Raw genomic sequence first — 23,225 nt, 5'->3', positions numbered from 1 at the left:
CTGACCACAAGCGGATCACACACTAGGGCCACGTGAAGGGCCTAAGTGATCCCTTGGGGAGGAGCTGACCCAGCGAGGGTGTTGCAAGGGGCCAGATTCCATGCACTGTCAAGGACAGGCCCACAGCTGGCCGGAAACAGCTGTAGCCAGTGTGTCCTACGAGTTTAGGGACTTCAATCAATCGGGCGGAGGAAGAAAGGGACCAGTGCAGTGCTAACGCCGGCCCGATCCCAGAGATGGGCCCACTGGGAACGGACACCTGTCTGTGTCTGTCCCCCACCCCTAGCCTAGGAAAGCTGAGCCACACAGCTTCCGGGAGAAGGTTTTCCGGAAGAAACCACCCGTCTGTGCAGTGTGTAAAGTGACCATCGATGGGACGGGCGTGTCATGCAGAGGTGAGGTACCCTGTTCTGTGGCTCTGAGAGCTCCACCCAGCACCACTCTGTCTCACAACTCCAGCTGGCAGAGCCACGAAACATAAACAAATGTGCATACTGCCCCTTGCTGGGCAGCATGGGCACCGAGAGGCAGTTGCCTCCCTTCCAAACAGCCCTTGCTCCCCATAACAAACACCCCCAGGAACCCAGGAGACCCCAGTACAACACCTTCCCGCCCTGACCTGTGAGGGGGCTTCCCTCCCTCCCTTTCAGCTCCCCCCATCCTGGCCTAGGCAGTAGTACCCCACTGCCATTCTCTGCCCCTGCTCCCCCCACTCCATCTCAATACAGCCGTCCTGAAAGTCACAGGGTGTCTGGTTCCAGGGCCTGGGGAGATGGGAAGGGTCACCCCTTCCACTGCCCCAGAAGGCCCCTGCTAACCCTTCCTCTCCCTATTCCCCTCTAGTCTGCAAGGTGGCCACACACAGAAAATGTGAAGCAAAGGTGGGTACCTGGTTGGGAGAAGGGAACTGGGGTCCCTTCCTCCTCGAAACAGGCTTCTCCAGCCACACTAGCATCAGCCCTCCACCCCTCTCGTCATTTGGGAACCCCTGCTGAGGTGGGAGAGGGTGCTGTTCTGGGCCCTTTAAGAACCACCCTACTCCACCCCCTGGAGGTCTGGCCCAGGCGAGTGGACAGCTAGACAGCGTTTGTCTTGGTGCTGTGCCCAGGCTGCAGCTGGCAAGAGAGTGGGGGTGGGGAATGAATGAGGTTCAGAGACTGGGCAGCCGGATGGGCCGTGCCTTCCCTCTGGGGAAGGGGCCTCAGGATGCCTGGGTGGGTCTCGTCCTAGGCCCTGGAGAGGCTGGGCAAAGGTGCAAGCTGTAGACAGCACACACTGTCCACTGGGGACCTGAGACAGCCCCATCCCTGAGGAGGTTCCCTGGTCCCCCTCCTGCAGTATGGGGGTTCCCAGGGCCCTGGAGCCTGCTTGGGGGAGCTGTGTGCCCAGGGGCGGGGTCTCCTGGTGAAAGAGGCCAGTGTCAGTCCCTGGCCATGGCCTGCCTGCATGGCTCTATATATAACTCCTGCCCTGCAGCTGGATGAATGGGGGTCTGTGTGGGCACGGGGCTGGGAGCCAAGAGCAACAAGTGGGGGGCCTGGGCTGAGGGACCTAGAAGCCAGAGGGGAGGCTCCCTTAAATAGAGGAACTTCAGCGGGAGCCTGCACCCATCTCCTGACAGCCCCTCCACTTGCTGAGGCGGAGGGGTGGCCCCATCCCTAAGCCAGGAGAGCCCACGTCCCCAGGAGCTTAGCCCCTCACTCAGGTCTCCTTCCAGGTGACTTCGTCCTGCCAGGCCTTGCCTCCTGCAGAGCTGGTGAGTGTGCTCTGGGATGGAAGGGGGAGGCAAGGAACCTGGCTGCAGGGTCCAAAGGTCTGGTGGCCACGGGTGGGGGTGGGAGGGCAGGAGGTTACCTTGAATGGACTGCTGTGGGTATTGTTCATCCTGGGGTAGAGGGAAAATGTCTCAGCCCTCTCTCTCCTTCTCCTCCGGCCTCTGGGCGCTAGGACTCTCTCCCCTTGCCCAGTAGAGCCCTGAGGGACGCTGGCAGGTCTCCACTCTCCCCAGGCCCAGACAGGCCCTTGCTCCTACCCTAACCACGCCCTTCTGCCCCGCCTCCCTCTAGCGGAGAAGCACGGCCCCTGTGAGGCGCATAGAGCACCTGGTAAGGTGATGCTGGAGCGGGCGGCGAGGGGCGGAAGCAGGTAGCTGGGAGTATGGGAGTAAGGACCTAGGTTTCTTCTGAGGACAAAAGTTCATGTAATCTGGAGCGGGGACCCTAGAGTGGGGGCGGGGGACACCAGAGAGACGCTTGCTCATCATCTCATCTCGTCCTCCAGGGATCCACCAAGTCTCTGAATCACTCAAAGCAGCGCAGCACTCTGCCCCGGTAAGTGCGGGCGCCGAAGGTGGTCCCCCATGAGCCCTTTAGCCGTCCCCACACCTCAGCCCAGGACAGTGACCCGAACAAAGTTCCCCGGGACAGCCCCACACGCCCAAGCGGTCCCACCCACCCTCGGGACCCGGAGGCCTCACCTGCCGATGGTCAGACACCCACCCATCACACCAGCGCCCTCGGGGAACCCGCCCCATGCCCCTCACGCAGGCTTCACACCTTCCAGGAGCTTCAGCCTGGACCCGCTCATGGAGCGCCGCTGGGACCTGGACCTCACCTACGTGACGGAGCGCATCCTGGCCGCCGCCTTCCCCGCGCGGCCAGACGAGGAGCGACACCGGAGCCACCTGCGCGAGCTGGCGCACGTGCTGCAATCCAAACACCGGGACAAGTACCTGGTGAGGGGCGGGGCCTGGCGCAGTCAGCCAATGAGAGGTCTGGGAGGTCTAGATGGGCTACCTACGCTCTGGCGTCACACCCTCAGAGGCGGGGCCCGGGGCAGGCTCTCGTGGGCTATCACGGCAGCAGCCTCCTCATTTTGGAGAAAGACTCAGGGTCACAGCGGGTGTCACCACCGTCATGCATCACCGCACCTCCCTGCATCAGGTCTAAAGCCTCCCCCCTTTTCTTGCAGTTCTTCAACCTTTCAGAAAAAAGACATGACCTGACCCGCCTAAATCCCAAGGTAGGAAGGCATTAAAGCCATTAAACTGAATCATCCCCACACAAGGAGCCCCCAGCCTCCTGGTTATTAACAGTAGCAACTGGTATCTACTTCACTCTTAAGCACTTTATTATATGACATATTTGAGTCACCCCAAAGCATGGTGCAACAGGTATCAACCCACTGTACAGGTGAGCAAAGTGTTGAGGCTGCTATGGACAATCAAGAGGCTGACCTTGCCCCAGACCCATACACCCTGTCCCTTTTCCATCCATCTCTCTTGGCTGTGGCCCCCACTCCCAGTTTCACCCCTGCACCCCCCCACCCAGGTCCAGGACTTTGGTTGGCCTGAGCTGCACGCACCCCCCCTGGACAAGCTGTGCTCCATCTGCAAAGCCATGGAGACCTGGCTCAGTGCGGACCCACAGCATGTGGTCGTACTGTACTGCAAGGTGGGCTGGGACCTCGGGTTTGCAGGGCCGGGATGCCCTCAACCTGGGGCCCCAGCAGGCCCTGGATCCCTGTCTCTATCCTCAGGGGAGCAAGAGCAAGCTCGGGGTCATCGTCTCTGCCTACATGCACTACAGCAAGATCTCTGCAGGGTGAGGCTCCTGGCCCTTGAGTGGCCCCTTCCCCAATGGCCCTTCCTCCAGCTGGTCCTTGACCAGCCCATCTCCCCTGAAGCCCACCTCTGTGTTCAGAGAGCCATGTACCAAAAACTTGACATTGCCACCTCCTTTTTCTCACTTGTACTTCATCACAGTTCTCTGGGGCTGCTGTAACAGTGCCACAAACCAAGTGGCTTAAGACAACAGAAATTTATTGTCTCAGTTCTGGAGGCTAGAAATCTAAAATTGAGGTGTCAGCAGGGCCTCCCTCCCTCTGAGACTCTGGGTAGAATCCTTCCTTGCCTCCTCCTAGCTTCTGGTGGTGGCCAGCAATCCTTAGTGTTCCTTGGCTTGTAGCTGCATCACTCCAACCTCTGCCTCCGTCATCACGTGACCTTCTTTCTGTGTGTCTGTGTTTCTTCTCTTCTTCTAAGGACACCAATCATATTGGATTAAGGGCTCACCCTACTCCAGTATGACATCTTAACTAATTACATCTGCAACGACCCTATTGCCAAATAAGGTCACATTCTGAGGTATATATCTTTTGGGGGGACACAATGCAACCCATAACATGGCCTTATTGCCCCATTTTACAGATGAGGAAACTAAAGTTCAGGGAACAACTGTTTGAGGCCCAACAACTAGGAAAGTGACTTATGTGGGGTTTCTAGTTCTCTTTACCACTACAATAAGTTTTCTCTAGATTTGGGGGTCGCCTCTCTCATCCTCCCCTGGGGCTTAGAGATGGGAGGCCAGGATGGAGACCAGCCCCTCATCCCCTGCACCTATTTGCTCTCCCCAGGGCAGACCAGGCACTGGCTACTCTCACCATGCGGAAGTTCTGCGAGGACAAGGTGGCCGCAGAGCTGCAGCCCTCCCAGCGCCGGTGAGCAACCTGGGTGGGGACAGCCGGAGGAGCAGTCCCTCCATGGCTGCCAAGGTCAAGTTTTTCTCATTCACATAGCACACTTTAATGGGGCACCTGGATGTGCCAGGCACTGTGCCAAGTGCTGAGCATTCAAAACAAACAAGATTCTTGTTTTTACGGACCTTACATTCCAGTGAAGTAGAAGGCAATAAACCTGTGGTGAATAGACAAGATCATTTTGGATGGTGACAAGTGCTATGAAGAAAATAAAGCTGAGTCTATGACAGAGACTTGCAGCTCGGCTAGTGGGGTTCAGTGGTTGAGCATCGACCTATGAACCAAAAGGTCACGGGTTCAATTCCTAGTCAGGGCACATGCCCAGGTTGTGGGCTCGATCCCCAGTAGGGGGCATGCAGGAGGCAGCCAATCAATGATTCTCTCTCACCAATGTTTCTATCTCTCTATCCCTTTCCCTTCCTCTCTAAAAATAAAAAAAAAAATACTTTTTAAAAAAATAAAAAGAGAAACTTATAGGTCTGTCTCTAAGGTCTGAGGGAAGAGCATTCTAGGCAAAGGGGGGCAGCAAGTATAACATCTTGAAGCAGCAGGAAGGATTGAGGTTAGATACAAGGAAGAACTTTCTGGTGGCTGGAATGGGAGGGAAGTGCTGAGGAGAAGGGCAGGCCTTCTCAGGGTGGGCGGGAGGTGTGCACAGTTGAAGTGCTACAAGGGGACCTCCAGAGGATGGGACTTATGTTTTTCTTGACACCCCCCCTCCCCCCACCAGATACATCAGCTACTTCAGTGGCCTGCTGTCTGGTTCCATCAGAATGAACAGCAGCCCTCTCTTCCTGCACTATGTGCTCGTGCCTGTGCTGCCAGCCTTTGAACCTGGCACAGGTGAGTCTGCCTGGGATATACTCCACGGGGGGCTGTTCCCCCACTCCCTTCACTCAGTCCTCCTCATGTGCCTTCTTGCCCTTCTAGGCTTCCAGCCCTTCCTCAAGATCTACCAGTCCATGCAGCTCGTCTACACATCTGGAATCTAGTGAGTGCTGTGTTCCCAGGCCTCTGCTCCCCCGGGCCCCAGCTCCCTGTTTCTCCAGCCTCCCCAAACACCTGGGCCTCCAGCTCTAGCCACTGTGCCTGAGAACTAACACCATCATGGGATCCATTTGACAGATGGGGAAGCTGAGGCTCAGCTAAAGGTCTCTCACTCAGGGCTCAGGCTCCCTCTCCCAACTCCCTTCTGACTCTTCACAGCCACACTGAGCCTGAGGGCCTCTGACTCAGCTCTGCCTTCCCCTCTCTTCCACAGTCACATTGCAGGCCCTGGTCCCCAGCAGCTTTGCATCAGCCTGGAGCCAGCCCTCCTCCTCAAAGGCGACGTCATGGTGAGGGGCCTCGGCAACAAGAGGAGTCTTGGAGATGGGCCAAGGGGTGGTATTGTCATCTCCTGCCAACAGCACAATCTCTAGTGAATCATGAATTCAATCCATATTGGAGGGCAAAAAGGAAGTCCCCAAATGGGGGTCACCTTGAGGCCGAGGCAGGGCAGAGCTGTGGGCAGGCAGTCCCAAGGGTGGAAACACAGAGGAGGTGGAAGTGGACATGAGGACCTGACCCCCGTCTCCCTCACCCAGGTGACGTGCTATCACAAGGGTGGCCGGGGGACAGACCGGACCCTTGTGTTCCGAGTCCAGTTCCACACATGCACCATCCACGGACCACGGCTCACCTTTCCCAAAGACCAGCTGGATGAGGCCTGGACTGGTGAGTCAGAGACAAGTGGTATGAGGGCTAGATCCCAGGAGAGGGCAGGCAAGCAGGCAGGTGGGGGACCTGGCTTTTCCCTGTCCACTCCTCACAGATGAGAGGTTCCCCTTCCAAGCTTCAGTGGAGTTCATCTTCTCCTCCAGCCCTGAGAAGATCAAAGGTAAGAGCAGGGCCAGGGGCAGGGCTGAAGGCTGAGTGCCCGCTTCTCACCACTTGGGCCTTCCACAGGCAACATCCCACGGAACGACCCCTCGGTCACTGTCGACTACAACACAGCAGAGCCCGCTGTGCGCTGGGACTCCTATGAGAACTTCAACCAGCACCATGAGGACAGTGTGGAAGGTGTGTGCAGCAGGCCCACAGGTGGGGGAGGGGGGAGGTTGGGGGGTGCACTCCTTCCTCCCCAAGCAGATCCGCCTCCCAAGAGACACCCCCTGAGCTGGAGTCTTCAGGGCTGTCCCTTCTCATTAACACTCTCTCTCTCCTTTCCCTGCCTGCCACCCTTCCTCTCCCCATTCAGGCTCCCTGACCCACACCCGTGGCCCCCTAGATGGCAGTCCATATGCCCAGGTGCAGCGGGCCCCCCGCCAGACTCCACCAGCGCCTTCTCCAGAGCTGCCCCCAGCCCCGCTGCTGTCCGTCAGCAGCGACTCCGGCCATTCATCCACACTCACCACTGAGCCAGCGGCAGAGTCCCCTGGCCGGCCGCCCCCCACAGCAGCTGAGCGGCAGGAGCTGGATCGCCTCCTGGGAGGCTGTGGAGTGGCCGGTGCGGGCCGGGGGGCCGGGCGTGAGACGGCGATCCTGGATGATGAGGAGCAGCCCCCTGCAAGCGGAGGCGCCCACATTGGAACATACTCGGGCCACAGACCTCCCCTCAGCCGCCACTGCTCCTGCCGCCAGGGCTACCGGGAACCCTGCGGGGTCCCCAATGGGGGATACTACCAGCCAGAGGGAACCCTGGAGCGGCGGCGCCTGGCCTATGGATATGAGGGGCCAGCCCAGGGCTATGCCGAGGCCTCTGTGGAGAAGAGGCGCCTCTGCAGATCCCTGTCCGAGGGGCCATACCCCTACCCCCCTGAGCTGGGGAAACCGACCAGCGGGGACTTCGGCTACCGCTCTCCAGGCTACCGGGAGGTGGTGATCCTGGAGGAACCTGGTCTGCCTGCCCTGTGTTCCTGCCCCGCTTGTCAGGAGAAGCTGGCGCTGCCCACCACAGCCCTGTATGGGTTACGGCTGGAGAGGGAGGCTGGAGAGGGGTGGGCGAGTGAGGCCAGCAAGCCTCTCCTGCACCCCGTGCGGCCCGGGCACCCACTACCCCTGCTGGTGCCAGCTTGCGGGCATCACCATGCCCCAATACCTGACTACAGCTGCCTGAAGCCACCCAAGGCAGGCGAGGAAGGGCATGAGGGCTGCTCCTATCCCATGTGCCCAGAAGGCAGGTATGGGCATCCAGGCTACCCTGCCCTGGTGACATACGGCTATGGAGGAGCAGTTCCCAGTTACTGCCCAGCGTATGGCCGGGTGCCTCACAGCTGCGGCTCTGCAGGCGAGGGCAGAGGCTATCCCAGCCCTGGTGCCCACTCCCCACGGGCTGGCTCCATTTCACCGGGCAGTCCACCCTACCCATCATCCAGGAAACTGAGCTACGAGATCCCTGCAGAGGAGGGAGGGGACAGGTATCCGCTGCCCAGCCACCTGGCCCCAGCAGGACCCTTGACATCTGCAGGTGAGGGGCACTGGAGTGGGAAGTGCCCGGGGCAGAGGAGGGTTCTAGACTATGGTTGGGAAGGAACAGAGCAAAAGAGCTAAGCCAGACCGAGGCCTGTTCCTGGGTCACAGCCTCTACTCTCCCCTTCCCTGCAGAGTCGCCTGAGCCAGCGTCCTGGAGGGAGGGCCCCAGCAGGCACAGCACCCTGCCTCGGTCTCCCCGAGATGCCCCGTGCAGCACCTCTTCAGAGATGTCTGGTCCCTCCACACCCCTGCACACCAGCAGCCCAGTGCAGGGCAAGGAAAGGTAGGCAAGCACCTCTTTGCCCCAGACACTGAAGGCTGGGGCTGGGGGGCAGCTCACAACTGGGGCTCTGAGGCCCTGCTGACTACCTGCCCTCCCTCCCCACAGCACCCGACGGCAGGACACCAGGTCCCCCACTTTGGCACCCACTCAGAGACTGAGTCCTGGCGAGGCCTTGCTGCCTGTATCCCAGGGAGGTGCTGAAAAGCCTCCTGAGCTGCCAACAAGAAGTGGGCTGGAGCCTCCGGCCCCTAGCCCTTTATCCCCGACCTCCCCCCCCAGCTCACCCAATGACTGGCCTCAGGAGAGGAGTCCTGGGGGTCGCTCAGACAGTGGCAGTCCAAGGGGCCCTGTGCCCACCACGCTGCCCGGCCTCCGCCATGCCCCCTGGCAGGGCCTTCGAGAGCCACCGGATAGCCCGGATGGGTCCCCCCTCACCCCTGTGCCTACCCAGATGCCCTGGCTTGTGGCCAGCCCTGAGCCACCTCAGAGCTCACCCACGCCTGCCTTCCCCGTGGCAGCATCCTATGATCTCAATGGCCCCACCCAGCCCCCACTTCCTGAGAAACGCCACCTGCCGGGGCCTGGGCAACAGCCAGGTCCCTGGGGCCCAGAGCAGGCATCACCACCAGCCAGAGGCACCAGCCACCATGTCACCTTTGCACCTCAGCTCCCAGATAACACCCCTCAACCCCCAGGTATAAAGGCCTTGAGGGAGGGGGTGTGGGGGGCCACCTTGGGAGAGCCCTTTTTCCCAGGGACCAGCATGGCGTAGGCACTTGGGAGCCCTGGGACCAAGCTCAGTCCTTCCCTGTCCTAGAGCCTCCCCTGCAAGAGAGCCAGAGCAACGTCAAGTTTGTCCAGGATACATCCAAGTTCTGGTACAAGCCACACCTGTCCCGTGACCAAGGTGAGAAGCCAGCCTGGCCATCACTCCCACCCTCCAGGGCTCTGTCTGGGCTTTGCCCGATCCAGCCTTCCAGTTGGCGCCCTTACTGCCTCCTCACTAGCAGGTGATTCTCGGCTTTGTGCCCAAGGAGGTTTAGACTTGATGTTGTCAATGCCCTCCCTGTTGATTCTAAAGTTTTGTACCCAGATGCCCAACACTGCCCCCGCTGTTAGGACAGGGGCCTGGGGAGCTGGCTGGCAGAGCCGAGGAGTGGCCACATGGGGCTCAGCCAGCCACTGTGAACACTTCTCCTGCCTCCCCCAGCCATCGCCCTGCTGAAGGACAAGGACCCTGGGGCCTTCCTCATCAGGGACAGTCATTCATTCCAAGGAGCCTATGGGCTGGCCCTCAAGGTGGCTACACCCCCACCCAGTGCTCAGCCCTGGAAAGGTACAGAACACCCAGACCCACACAAGAAGGGGAGTGGAGCGGGGCTGGTACAGAGGCAAGACAAGGGGTGGTGGGCCATGCCACTTCTCGGTGGGAAGGACAGGAAGTGACTCTCACGCTCTGGAAAGAATCCCAGCAGGATAGAAGGCAGGAACCTGGATTCTGATAAAGCTTTTCTCTCCCCTCCCGGCCTCTCAGGGGACCCCTTGGAACAGCTGGTCCGTCATTTTCTTATTGAGACTGGGCCCAAAGGCGTGAAGATCAAGGGTTGTCCCAGTGAGCCCTACTTTGGTGAGAAGCTGGGGCTGGGGCTGGGGAGGCTACACTGGGTTGGTTTAGGGAGGCCAAGGGATTTCAGGAGGGTGGAGGGAAGGTTGGGGCTACCTGCGGGCACCCCAGGACTTCTCTCACCTCTCGCTGCAGGCAGCCTGTCCGCCTTGGTCTCCCAGCACTCCATCTCCCCCCTGTCCCTGCCCTGCTGCCTGCGCATTCCCAGCAAAGGTGGGTGTTTTGTCTGTCCATCCACCTCTCCCCACCCACTGCAGCCTGCCTTCCCTTGGGATGGCAGAGGGAGTTCTGCAGCTTCTCTTGAATGCCACTCCCTGCTGACCTGCCTGCTGGCCCTTCCCTTCAGATCCTCTGGAGGAGACCCCAGAGATCCCAGTGCCTGCCAACATGAGCACAGCCGCAGATCTCCTGCGTCAGGGCGCCGGTAGGGGCCTCTCCCTCCCCCTTCCTCTCCCTGGGCACCAAGGGGGCACTGCAGATACAGGCATAGCACACTGAAAGGCCTTGAGATGGACAGGCCCTGGCAGATGCTTTTAAACCCATAAAGGCAGGGGGAGCCTCATATTTATAGGGAGGTTGGATAAGGGGGTCCTCAGTCTGGGTTCTCAAAGTTTTATGAACATGAGAATCCTGGGGAGGGGGCTCGTCAGAATGCAGATTCTCAGGCCTCATTCCAGCATCTCTGGCTATAGATCTGGGGGTCATAGAATCTGCCTTTTTAATAGGTTACCTTTGTGATTCCAATGCATTTTGAGCAGAGCTAGCCAGGGAAAGTACAAGAGCTGGTGGGGTGGAGGGGTGGAGGAGACAAATCTCAGGGCTGATGGAGCCAGTGCTCCCCTCAACTCTCTTCTTGCCTCATAGCCTGCAGTGTGCTATACCTGACTTCAGTGGAGACCGAGTCACTGACTGGCCCCCAGGCGGTCGCCCGGGCAAGCTCGGCAGCTCTGGGTTGCAGCCCCCGCCCAACACCAGCCGTAGTGCACTTCAAGGTCTCAGCCCAGGGCATTACCCTGACAGACAACCAAAGGAAGTGAGTGTGCGCGCTGAGCTCCTAGGGAACCCCAAACATAGGCCCTTGGGACCGCAATTTCTGGGCGTGACTCACCCCTCCCTTCTCTTCACAGGCTCTTCTTTCGCCGCCATTATCCAGTGAACAGCATCACCTTCTCCAGCACTGACCCTCAGGACCGGAGGTGACACTCCCTTCCAGCCCTTTCTCCCCACAGACCTGTCCCCCGTCCCATCTGGCCCTGCAGACCGGTCTCCTGGCCCAGCTCCTCCTTTGGTAGCCATTCCCTGGGGTGCGTTCCTTCATAGTTCTTTTCCTTCTGCAGATGGACCAACCCCGATGGGACCACCTCCAAGTAAGCTTCCCATTAGTGCAATCTCTTCCCTCCACGGGGTTGACGTGTCTCCTTCCTCCACAACCCGGGCTCTGTAGTCCCTTGGGGAAGGGTGCTGAGCCCCCACCTGACGGCCTTTGTACCCCTAGGATCTTTGGTTTCGTGGCCAAGAAGCCGGGAAGCCCCTGGGAGAATGTGTGTCACCTCTTTGCAGAGCTTGACCCAGATCAGCCTGCAGGCGCCATTGTCACCTTCATCACCAAAGTTCTACTGGGCCAGAGAAAATGAAGGAAGGCCACCAGCTCAGAGCCCACATCAACACTGCGTCCCTCCCAGCATCCCACAGCCCTCACTTCCCCTGGCCTGGACCCAGGAGCCAGCCCTCTCCCTTAGGAATAGGCCTTGGGCATCAGCCTGGGACACTGCTCTCCTTCCCCGCCCCCAGCCTGCTAAGCTAAGTGGACGGGCCCATGAGATGACCTTGCATGTGAGCAGATGGCAGAGATGGGCATGTGAAGGGTGAGGAGGCATCAGCAGTTGAGCTCTGGAAGAGATCAGGACAGCCCCACCTGTACAACGTCAGCCCTGGAGAGGAGCCAGTTCTACCCAGCTGCAGGTCCCAGCATGGCAGGGAGAGGGGAGCAGTGTGGGGAGCAACGTACTCCCTCCTCTGCCTTCTCCTCTGAGCAGAGAGATCAGAGTGGGATCACATGAAAAGGGGGGGAAAGAGTCTATTTTTGTCTAATAATAAAGAATTTCTATAATGTTTACTTGGAGTCGTGCCTATTCACAGGAAGGGCAAAGTCCATGTCTTCCAGGGGCGTACCTGTGCAGGGGGCATCCCATCTTCAGAGCCAGGTCCATGGAGCACACGCAGCCCCATCCTGGGCCTCACACTGGTCCACATGTCCCAGTGAGCAAGCTGCCCTTGGCTGCCCCCACCTCAGCCCTGTCCCCAGCCCTATGTACTAGAAAGGACTCCTGTGTCCTGGCCATGCTGATAAATATGGAAACTCCATCTTTATTGGCTGTATAAACATCTCTGTCTGTACATACATTTCATACATCATAGTGCAGGGACTGAAGGGAGGGCCCACGGGGCAGCCCCAGCAGCACAACAGCTACCCCCCCTTTCCCCAAAGCCCTATCCGCTCTGTGCAAACCAAGGCCAACAGCTTCTGCTCCTGCTTCCTCCCAGGAGAAGTCACTGTATGGAGAGGGGGTCAGGGGTCAAGGGGCTAGGAGACGAGGTCTTGGTGGGGGAAGACACACATAAGTGCTGGAATCAAACACTGAAGCAAAACGGACAACTGGCACAGGCAGCAAGCAGGGGAGGAAGGGGAGAGGAGTCCAGCTGCCCTCGGGGACCCCCCGGTGAGGGCACTGGAGTCCGCCTCTCTACCACAGGAGAGACATGCTCAGCCTGCATCCCAGGGAACTAGACAAAAGGGGGCCACTGGTAGACAAAGGATGGCACAAAGGCCTCAGTCTCTGCCCCCCACCTGAGAGCCCCTCTCTCACACCATTAAACACCCATTTATGTGTGTCCAGCTGGGGGAGCCGGAGACTGATTCTCTGTGGACCTCTGGTGCCTGAACAGGTGGTGAGGGAGAAAGCGGTTCTCAGGAGAAAGGACAGAGACTCTAGGGACAGCAGTGAGTGGAAGGAGAGAGGGCCCCTGGCCCAGCCAGGGGGATGATAGCAGCAACTGATTCCCATCATGAGGACAGGGAACAAAAAAGAAGAAATGCAAAAAGAAATACTGTGGGAAATAGGGGAGGGGCTGTCTGCTCCACCCTCTGCAGAGCCTCAGGCCCAAACAGCAGCTGAGGCAGGGTGCTCACTCCTCTCCACCCATATGGGCCAGTGGGGACAGTGGGACGTGGAGCCCCTGACCAAAGCGAGTGGGACCCACCGATAGAACACTATATTTGGGTCTGCCCCTGTCCAACCAGGGACTAGGGCCCAGGGACTGATGATAGGGGTGGCACCGGGTCAGAAATATGGGCTTGGCAGGGGCCTAACCTAGTAGGGGCAGAGTGACTATACCCTTGGGGCCTCAGGTAAAGAAATCCTCAGGGAAGTCAGGAACTGGGTACCCGGTCCTGTAAAGGGGCAGGAGAGAGAGAAGGGGCCGGTGTGTGAGAAAATCCCTAGCCACTCAGGGGGTGCAGGTCCACTTTGACTTTCTCGCCACAGCTCAGCATTCCGATGGTGGGGAAGAAGCCCCCAGAGGGTACCACAGCATCCTTCTTCCCAATGATCTTGCCATTCCGAGTAAAGAACACCTGGGGGTGGGGTGGGGAGAAGAATGGAGCAGGCAGCTCTGGCCTCTTCTCTGAGGATGTACCAGCTAGCTACCCCACTCACTCCCAAATCCCAGCAACGCTGGCGGAGAGACTTGGGGTGATGCACAAAGTGACCACAAGAGCGCGCCCTAAGGCTGGAAACCAAGTCTCTCGGCAACTCGGCACTCCCAATGCCTCAGAACATGAACACACCCACAGCAAGGCCAGGCCTTCCCTCTTCCCTACCCTGGTTCCACTTTCCATTCCCAACAATACCAGCCCTTGCCCAGGCCCAAGAACCCTAGTCCAACCCCAAACCCTCCACACTCACCACCACCTTCTTGCCCTCATGCTCCTGCTCTATCTCTTCCCCATCATCTTCCTCTTCCTCTTCCTCCTCTTCCTCTTCCCCTTCCTGGTGCAGGTACATAACATTCCGGACATTCCGGACGGCTCGGGCAGTCGGGGACAGAATCACTGTGTCACAACTGTCATCACTGTCACCTAGAAGACCAGAAAACCTGAGCTCCTGGAGTACTGCCCCCACCCTCCACCTGACCAGCCTGGTTGGCCCCACCCCACTCACCCTCGCTGTCCAGAATGTAGTCCCGCGGGAACATGATCCCACAGCCCATAATGTCCCCTTTGTAACAGCGTGGCCCAAAGGGGTCCCCCACACCACTGCCATGGAAGATCTTCCCATCATCTGTTGGGAGGGGAGAGAGCACACAGTGAAGGAGGGGCTGACACTCTACACCAGCCGTGGGCAAACTAAAAAAATGAATAAAACTAAAAAGAAAAAAGACCGTACCCTTTTATGTAATGATGTTTACTTTGAATTTATATTAGTTCACACAAACACTCCATCCATGCTTTTGTTCCGGCCCTCCGGTCCAGTTTAAGAACCCATTGTGGCCCTCGAGTCAAAAAGTTTGCCCACCCCTATTAGAGTGTGTCCTTGCCCTCAAGGACTCTGTAATGGGCTGGGGTAGGAAACAAGGTATTCATTCACTGAACAGCTAGAGAAATGGCAGGAACGTGTACCTTTTGAAGTTGATGTTTCCCTACCCCATCTCTCTGGCCCAGAGGAAGGGAGAAGACAGGTGAAACAAAGATGTAGAGACAGAAGCAGGAAGAGGGCTCCAGATTAAAAAATAGAAAGAGCCCAGCCAGTGTGGCTCAGGGTTGAGCATTGACCTATGAACCAGGAGGTCATGGTTCAATTCCTAGTCAGGGCACGTGCCCAAGTTGCGGGCTTGATCCCCAGTAGGGGGTTTGTAATGATTCTCTCTCGTCATTGATGATTCTATCTCTCTCCCTCTCCCTTCCTCTCTGAAATCAATAAAAATATATTTAAAATACATATATATATAGAGAGAGAATGAGGGCCCACTTCAAGAGCTAAGGGGGAGAGTCCTCAGGGAGCTGGTCAGAGAGGGGAGGGGAGCCAGGGATGGGGGAGGTGGGACCAGGAACTCACGGTTTGTTCTTTTTAAAGAAAGGCCCAAAGGAAGTCAAGCTGACCAAAAAAAGAAAATGCAGAATCTGCAGGAAGGGCACAGAGGGAGCCAACTCAGAGGCCTGGAATGTCCAGTTTGGGCCCAGATCCCCGCCCTTGCTCTGCTCCCCGGGCTTGGAGGGCTTGGAGGAAAAACAGATGAGGAGAAAGCAGCTTTGGAAGGAAAGCAGATGACGGCAGGGAAAAGCTCTCCAGCCAGATGCTGGAGGAGAGGCCACTTGTGAGGGGTCAGGAAAATGGATGTCCCCGAGTCTCTACATCTCCCACAACCCCAGCTTCCCCAGGGCAGCCCCTGCTCACCTGCATGATAAGCCACAGACCCTCTGCTCCAGCCAGGGTGCCTGTTCTTGGGATAATCCTGCACAAAAAAGAAAAAAGAAAACCTGTGGTACAATGCACAGAAGAGGACAGGAGGGAGTAGCATCTGAACCTCCCGTCTTCTGGAATAGGCTACAACCCAGACGGCTGCTCACCACCCCTGCAGCCTCACCCCTTCAAGAGCTTGAGGTTGCAGGGGAAGCAGAGAAGGTAAGAGGGGTTCTTGGCTTTCCTGGCCTGGGTTGCAAGCTGTGCCCACCCCACACCCAGGGCTCAGTGTGTGTGATGCAGTCACAACACTCTCAGGTCCTAGGTCACTTGGGGTTTGTACCCTTACACAGCAGACACATACAACCAGGCTCTGTCCCAGGTAAAGACCTGCCCTCTGCAATCTGGCCCCCAGATTTCCCAAGACCCCCCAGACCCATCCCAAAAGCCCCAGAGCTGAGCAGCTCCACAGGCAAAAGCAGCACTAGTGCCCACCTTCCGGGCCAGCCCCAAGGCGATGTAGCATTTCTCTCCAGGGTCTACGATCTCCACCTCGAAGTAGTGGCTCCGAGTGCTCAGTGGGTGCCGGGCCTGCGCCAGCCCTACATCAACGATGCTCTTGCCCTTGCCCAAGTACTCCAGCAGCTGTGGGGAAGAGTCGGGGGGGAGGTAAGGAGGCAGGCTGACACCGCCCTGGAAACCGGGTCCCAAGGCCATCTGGGGACCAGTTTCCTGATGCTGCACCTGCCTGCCTACTGAGCCTTGTTTTGCAGGAGATAGAGCAGCGCAGCAATCCAGATGGCTGAGGGCTGGGAGCCACACTAGGCTACGAGTACATCATCACTTCCCTGAATAACCCTGCTGGGAAAGGTACACCCAGGGCCCCTGAGCAAGAGAAAAGGCGAAGTGAAGACGAGGCTCAGAGGAGACCTGACCACTTTCATAGAGGGCCTAATGGGGACAGGTAAGGTGCCAACTCTAGATGTTTGGGGGAGGGGAGAGAAGCTCAGAAGCCAATTCCGTCTGGGATGGAACTGAAATCATTTCTCAAGGTTTTTGTTTTACTTGACTTCAAACAGAGCTGTTCATAGCTGGGGTCAAGGAGGTGCCGAGGGGAGCCAGAACTCAGGAGGACAGCTCTACTCCTTCATTTAATGTGAGGGAGGAGAGCAGCAGAACAAAGCTAGGAAGGCAAGTTTTCCGGTTCCCAGCCCCTCGTGGCTCTTTGAAGCTGGAGCAGAGGTGTGGAGAGGGGACGAGAGGGGAGATGACTGAAGGGCTCTTGGGGCTCTTCAGTCCACAATGGTCCTGCCTGGGCATGATGGGGCGGCAACCCCCAATCTGGGAGGATTTATTTATCAGTTGTCATGGTAATAACAGAACTATGACTCAACCCCATTCCCTCTTTCCTCACCTTCAGCACCACCTGGGATTCCTTAATCTCTTTTTAATTAGCCAAACTGCCCCTTAAGACTTTATTCTACCTTCCCACCTTCCAGCCCTGAAGAATACACATTCCCGGGGGACCTCCTTCACATATTCCTGGAAGCCTTGGGATGCTGGCCTCTCACCCCACCAAAGAGCACTTGCCTGAACGGGAAAGGAACTATGTCACCCGCACCTACAAGGAAGCCTGTCTTCAGCACCCCTTCAGAGAGGAAATACAGGGACTTGGTCCCCTTCTCAGCTCTGGATTCCCAAAGCCCTGCCACCTCAAGCCCATCCTCCCTTCCTCGCCAAAGAGAACTGGAGGCGGGGGTGGGGGCGGGTTCAGCATAAAAGCCAGAGATGTACAGACCACCTAAATCCACACCCGGGCCGATTCTTCTCTCCTTCCTGCAGCCAGGGCCTCACACATCTCGGGTTACACTGGCTCTTTTCTATTCCACTCCTAGCCCAGTCTTCTCCATACATCGCACTGCTCTTTTTCATCAGAGAGGGGTACCTTGCATCACATTCTGAACTTCTAGACACTAATTAAGACCCACACTGTTTATCAGGGGTGGGCAAACTTTTTGACTCAAGGGCCACAATGGGTTCTTAAACTGGACCGGAGGGCCGGAACAAAAGCATGGATGGAGTGTTTGTGTGAACTAATATAAATTCAAAGTAAACATCATTACATAAAAGGGTACGGTCTTTTTTTTTTTTAGTTTTATTCATTTCAAATGGGCCGGATCCGGCCCGCAGGCCGTAGTTTGCCCACGGCTGGTTTAGATTCTGTTTATGGGCCTCTGCGTGTTCTCTGCTCGGCCTGGGTTCCTGCTCTGCACCTCTCCCCACAAGCCAGAAGGGTTGTAGCTTGATGCACACTAATGAGCTTCCATCCCACCCAGTCCGAGCTGCCCCCAGACCACCCTCCCACCCAGCACTGCAGAACTGGGTGGGAGACCCCACAGCTGCCCTTGACCCACTCCACCCAACTGGCCTCAGCATAGGAAACAAAGTGTTCTCCACTCCAGGGCCAAGAGACAGCGGATCCAGACCCTGATCCTTGGGAAAAACCCGCCCGACCGTTCTCTCTAGCTCAGCCCTGAGAAGAGCAGCACTGCAGTTTCGTCTATGGATAGGATGGGGATGCTTCTTCAAGCCAAAAGGCCAGGAAGATGAAACACACTAACACGGGACTCTAAAACCCACTCCCCACACCACAGAGCAGTTCAGGCAGACTGCTGATGGCCTGCAAGACTAGATCCCTGCACAGTCTGCCCTCCTCAAGAGAGGAGCCACCCACCCCTCAGGTCAGAAGCCACCCCAATTCATCTGGTCCTGTTGGATCCACTCACCTGCTCCTGGGAAAAGTCCCCCTAAGCTTTCCAGAACCTTCTCAGAGAACTTAAGGGATGGAGTGAGGGCAAGTTTGGCCTCCCTGACAGATTCTTGCTTCAATGCACTCCTCCCCTCCTTAGACCAAGGCTATTAGGCACCTAGAGGAGAATCTTAGTTGCTAGAAGCCTGATGCTGGTCCCTTAATCTGTGCCTCAGATGCCCCTTAGTTTGAAAGAGAATCAATCAGACCAGGGTTCATATCCTAACTCCTATTACTTACTAGCCACTAACCTTGAGCACTTCTTTAAGCCTAAATTTCTTCATCAGTAAAATCAGGATCTCTAAAAATAGGTGAGAAGACGAAATTAAGTGTCAAGTGCTTAGCACAGAGCCTGACACCCAGTAGGTGATCAATACACATTTCTGCCTTTCCATAAATCAGAAATTGGGGTTATACTAGAACAGGCCAACATATCAGTGCTCCCTAAACATTAATAGTCACCCCAAAGCTACAGAAGACTGGAAATGCCAATCACAAATTAGGAAATGATCTTTCATCTCAGCCTTTACGTCCAACTGGAACAGTCCCTTAGGCTCCCAGCACTAAGTACTGTTTCCCCAAGACAAATGACCACTTCCCAGATGACTCTACCCCAACTGACCAACTGTCCTCCCCCCAGTGTTTCTCTTCAGACAGTGCCCAATCTGCAGTTATGTTCTTCTATATCTTTGGTGGAGGTAGAAGGAACCCTTTCCTTGGGGCTCTCATACCCCCCTGCCTCTTATGTGTCCCTCCAAACACAACCAAAGCCTTGAGAGGCCAAATAGGTGGACTCAATGCCAGAGTGGAGGCTGCAGACCAGAGTGCAGACAGCCTACTGCACTCCCCCTCTCCTTGTACCAGTAGCACTTCTCAGCCTGTGCTCTCCTACTGGTATCTGCCCTCCTCTTGCCAGCGGAAGCCCTAATCCCTCTTGACAGGAGCAACGAAAGGCTCAGTGCCCTGAGGGCCTAGAGGCAGCTGAAACAAGAACCAAGAACATGCTCCCCACCAGCCAGCTCAGGCCCCAACACGGTCTCCTCCTGAGTTGGGGCCATGAAGGGCCCCTGGGAGGGTGAGGCCTCATTCACCCCCTTTGGGTACCAAAGCTGTTGCCCCATCACTAAGGAGTTGTCAGAGGAGCTCTGACTAGAAAACAAAGACAGAATAAGTCTAATCTCCAAGCTTTACCAACCGCACCCCCCATCCTCCACTCATTAGCTTATTGTGCAAGGCCTTGGGAAATGGATGAGGTGAGAGGCAACACCCCCATTCCTGAGCAATGCAGCAGCAACACTCCAACACCCTCAGAGTTCCAGGAAGGGGGACTCTTTCAGAGGGGAAACTGAGGCCACACGAAGCAGGGGAAGAATTTCACTCAAGAAAGAGCCAGGTCTTGGCCAGTGTGGCTCAGTTGGTTAGGCATTGTCAGGGAATTGTCCATGTACCGAAAGGTTTGCTGGTTTGACTCCCAGTCAGGGTACATGCCCAGGTTGCAGGTTCAATCCTCAGGAGGGGGCATGCTGGAGGTAGCTGATTGATGTTTCACTCTCACATCAATGTCTCTCTCTCCCTCTCCCTTCTTGTCTCTCTAAATATCAATAAAAAAATATTTTTTAAAAAAATGAAGAGCCAGGTTTGACTAATATAGACACTCAGATTAAGCAAACATGACTGAAAATTAACACCTGTTGAATCTAGGTAGTGGATATATGAGTGTTCACTGTACTGGTTTTTCAACTTTTCTGTATGTTTAAAATTTTTCATAATGAATGTAGGAGAGAAAAAAAGTCAGAAATTGAATTTGCTTTTCTTTATGGGAAGAATCAGTGAGACGGGAGAAGAAAGGATGATTGAGATTCCAAAACTGAGAAAAAGGCTAGGAATAAAAGAATTCCAAGGCAAACAAATAAACTCACCCAGGAGGGCCTTGGCTGAAGGACAAGAGAATCCCTGGGAAGTAGGAATTGAGGCCCAGGAACTCCAGATTCATTTTAGGAGAAGGGGGCAGGAGGAAGGGGGATGAGTGGCGACAGGAGAGCGGGCTTGGACAGAAGGTAACAGCACATATTCGACAGTGGAAAGGCAGTGGGTAGGGGTCAAAGAATGAATATCTGGGCTTAGTTTTGTCACTAATTCACTTTTTTTAAAAAGTTTAAATATGCCGAAACCGGTTTGGCTCAGTGGATAGAGCGTCGGCCTGCGGACTGAAAGGTCCCAGGTTCGATTCCGGTCAAGGGCATGTACCTGGGTTGTGGGCACATCCCCAGTAGGAGATGTGCAGGAGGCAGCTGATCGATGTTTCTCTCTCATGGATGTTTCTAACTCTCTATCTCTCTCCCTTCCTCTCTGTAAAAAATCAATAAAATATATTTAAAAAAAAAAAGTTTAAATATATTTTTATTGATTTCAGAGATGAAGGGAGAGAGAGAGAGATAGTAACATCAATGGTGAGAGAGAATCATTGATCGGCGGCCTCCCACACACCCCACACTGGAGATCGAGCTCACAACCCAGGCATGTGTCCTGGCTGGAATCGAACCGTGACCTCCTGGTTCATAGATTGATGCTCAACCACTGAGCCACACTGGCCAGGTACTAATTCACTTTTTGACGTTTGAACAAGTCTCTTCACTTCTCTGGGACGCTTTTTGCATCAATAGCATAACATGATATTTGGGGATGTGTGGCTGTCACAATGTCCAGAGGCAGAGATGCTAAGCATCCTGTCCATCAAGGAACTGTCTCACCTAAAATGCCCATCAGCCTTCATACTAAGAAACCCTGGACTGGATGGCACCAAAGCCTCTCCCAAATCTTTATGGTTCTAAAGGGTGCTCTCCTGGGAACATCACCCAGGGCAGGATAAACAAGCTTCAACACAGCAAAAGTAAGGGCTCCCCAGAGAGGGGAATGATAAAACAGGAAAGGCAAAGAGGAGAAAGAGCAGTGCTGAACACAGAAATAGGAGGCACAGGCATGGTCCAAATGACCTCTCCTAGGCTCCTCTAGATGACACAACTTTGATTGCTGGATCAGAAATTCAGTGCATGATGACAAAAGGGAGGGGATCAAGAGACAAGTGGGATGGGAGGTCCAGGGAATGGAAGAAACTGGGTAAATCACCCTTATTTGAAAGATGGGGCAGTTGGCAAGATTGGAATAAAGGCACATTTCCTTCAGGAGAGACGCATGCCCAATCTGCCCCAGAGGAGCAAGTGTTCAGGGAGTAGTGTGCCCACCCTGCTAGCTGTTAGAAGCTGGAGTGAGGGTCTGAAAAAAAGAGCCAAACTTAACAGCTTATGTCTAAGAAAGAAAAAAGTTCAACGCATGGCCTGAGGGTGTTGGGGGAAGGGCAGAGAGGAATGAAGGCTATTTATAAATGTCTACAGGATTCTGCATCAATTAGGAAAGATTGCCTGGGAGGAGCCGGGAACAGAGTGGGGACAGGTCCAGGCAGGGAAAGGATGCCAGGAAAACACTCCTGAGGAGAGGTCAAGGACGAGAGCGCGAACACAGCCCTGGCTCGGTCCCAAGTTCAACTCTGTAGATGTTGTCAAAATGATGGTGGAAGTGGAAAAGAAAGAGAAGAGACAATGGTCTAGGAGTGGACACCGGAGGCCTCCTGACTCACAGACACTGCAGTCCTTGGACCCTAGTGTCAGAAGGGGGTGCAGAGTGTCCGAAGCAACAGGACGACACACTTTCTGCCATTTTCCTTGAGTTTAACTCACCTTGAACTCCAGAAGGGCGGGAGGGGGGCCTTGCTCATAATCCACTCCCACCCCTAACCCCCCCACTGCTTTTGTTTTGCTATCAAAGGCTGATTTGAAAACACCCTGGGTTGGGGTGAGAAGGCCAGAGGATGGAGAAAAGGTTGAACTGGGAGCAAGGGGGCAGCAGAGGAACAATTCGAAGTGCGAGGTCTGTACAGTCCACTAGAGACCAGGGCCAGACCCCGACTCAGCATCCATTCACTCCCAACCTAGCATGAGGTACAGAGTGTAGATGTGAAGGTGCATAAACGTCCCAAGAAAATTTAAAATCCAGGAAAAGACTAAAGCAGGCATGACAAGATGTATAAAAAAGCAAGCTGTGACATGTCAAGGATTCTCACTGACCTTTCTATGCCTCTAGTCTCACCCTCTATAAAATGTAGAGGGAAGACAGAAGAGATTGACATTGATGCTTACTCAAATGATCTCAAAGAACCTTTCCACATGAGCAGGACTTGTGACCACACTTGCCCCACAGCAGTGAATGGAAAGCCTGGGGAGCTAAGCTGTGATCAAGCCCAACGGGGGAGCCAGGCATCCTGCCTCCCAGTCAGGCCCAGCCTCTGAAAGGCAGGTGTGCAGGGCAGCAGGGCTCACCAGGTGTCGAAGGAACCAAAGAAAACAAAGGAGAACTACTACTTGTTCTGAGAGTAAAGCTCTCAAATGAAGGGGATGGGAAGAAAGTGAATCAGTGCTAAGAAGAAAACATAAAAAAAAATCATGTCAAGACTCCCAAAATCATGCCAGGCTATCCTGCCAAAATTCCCATTTTCCAAAACCTTAAAAAGACACTGTCCTCACCCCCAATTCTAAGCAATTCAGACATGCTTATGTGGCCCACAGGTGTCCTGCCCAGCCCTCCCGCCAACCCCACTGCCCCTTACTTACAGTTCCACAGACTCTGACATCATGCAGCCGGCCCCATTCATCCTCATAACTGTCTACCATCATGACACTGTCATCCTCACGGCCCAGCTCAGCGTTGAGGTGCAGCCGTACCTCCTCACCCAGGGAGTGCATGCCCACTGCTGGGAACAGCCCATCTGGGGACATGGGCATGATGGTGGAGCCCACCTGCAGTGGGGGAGGGAGGGAGCAGCCATCAGGCTCACTTTTGCATAGCTCATCTAATTCTTACAGGCTACTTTTGAGATGATGCAAAAAATAATTATCACATACACTGACAGACAGAAAAACAGAGGTGTCGAAAAAAATTTAAAGCTAAGTAGCCTTAACTGGTTTGGCTCAGTGGATAGAGCGTCAGCCTGCGGACTGGGTCCCAGGT

The 23,225-nt window shown here is 55.6% G+C and overlaps 2 protein-coding genes across 7 annotated transcripts in view; one reads left to right on the top strand and one right to left on the bottom strand.

The window, feature by feature from the left end:
- Nucleotides 1-12,012, top strand: part of TNS2 (tensin 2) — a 14,798-nt gene extending 2,786 nt beyond the window's left edge. For 3 of the 6 annotated variants that reach the window (XM_005869203.2, XM_014542085.1, XM_014542086.1), the window contains exons 2-29: nt 287-395; nt 844-881; nt 1,718-1,756; nt 2,067-2,105; nt 2,281-2,330; nt 2,563-2,734; nt 2,971-3,021; nt 3,330-3,452; nt 3,538-3,602; nt 4,414-4,497; nt 5,267-5,379; nt 5,467-5,527; nt 5,798-5,873; nt 6,123-6,252; nt 6,350-6,415; nt 6,484-6,597; nt 6,776-7,984; nt 8,122-8,272; nt 8,378-8,967; nt 9,090-9,179; nt 9,483-9,608; nt 9,807-9,899; nt 10,032-10,109; nt 10,243-10,320; nt 10,761-10,929; nt 11,024-11,092; nt 11,234-11,263; nt 11,392-12,012. In XM_005869203.2, the coding sequence (XP_005869265.1) occupies nt 287-395; nt 844-881; nt 1,718-1,756; nt 2,067-2,105; nt 2,281-2,330; nt 2,563-2,734; nt 2,971-3,021; nt 3,330-3,452; nt 3,538-3,602; nt 4,414-4,497; nt 5,267-5,379; nt 5,467-5,527; nt 5,798-5,873; nt 6,123-6,252; nt 6,350-6,415; nt 6,484-6,597; nt 6,776-7,984; nt 8,122-8,272; nt 8,378-8,967; nt 9,090-9,179; nt 9,483-9,608; nt 9,807-9,899; nt 10,032-10,109; nt 10,243-10,320; nt 10,761-10,929; nt 11,024-11,092; nt 11,234-11,263; nt 11,392-11,530 (4,152 nt within the window). In that variant the 3' untranslated portion in view covers nt 11,531-12,012. Of the gene's footprint in view, nt 1-286; nt 396-843; nt 882-1,717; nt 1,757-2,066; nt 2,106-2,280; nt 2,331-2,562; nt 2,735-2,970; nt 3,022-3,329; nt 3,453-3,537; nt 3,603-4,120; nt 4,145-4,413; nt 4,498-5,266; nt 5,380-5,466; nt 5,528-5,797; nt 5,874-6,122; nt 6,253-6,349; nt 6,416-6,483; nt 6,598-6,775; nt 7,985-8,121; nt 8,273-8,377; nt 8,968-9,089; nt 9,180-9,482; nt 9,609-9,806; nt 9,900-10,031; nt 10,110-10,242; nt 10,321-10,760; nt 10,930-11,023; nt 11,093-11,233; nt 11,264-11,391 lie in introns of those variants that run through there. The other 3 variants (XM_014542084.1, XM_014542088.1, XM_014542087.1) reach the window with 3 other exon arrangements.
- A 223-nt stretch (nt 12,013-12,235) lies between these two features.
- Nucleotides 12,236-23,225, bottom strand: part of SPRYD3 (SPRY domain containing 3) — a 14,633-nt gene continuing 3,643 nt past the window's right edge. Inside the window, exons 5-10 of the mRNA XM_005869201.2 lie at nt 22,829-23,014; nt 15,851-16,000; nt 15,350-15,407; nt 14,117-14,236; nt 13,862-14,034; nt 12,236-13,530 (exon numbers count right to left, since the gene is read on the bottom strand). Coding sequence (XP_005869263.1) covers nt 13,396-13,530; nt 13,862-14,034; nt 14,117-14,236; nt 15,350-15,407; nt 15,851-16,000; nt 22,829-23,014 — 822 coding nt within the window. The 3' untranslated portion in view covers nt 12,236-13,395. The remainder of the gene's footprint in view (nt 13,531-13,861; nt 14,035-14,116; nt 14,237-15,349; nt 15,408-15,850; nt 16,001-22,828; nt 23,015-23,225) is intronic.

The sequence above is a fragment of the Myotis brandtii genome, unplaced genomic scaffold (assembly GCF_000412655.1).
Source record: "Myotis brandtii unplaced genomic scaffold, ASM41265v1 scaffold29, whole genome shotgun sequence".
NCBI lineage: Eukaryota > Metazoa > Chordata > Mammalia > Chiroptera > Vespertilionidae > Myotis > Myotis brandtii.
This window is presented reverse-complemented; position numbering and strand designations above follow the sequence as displayed.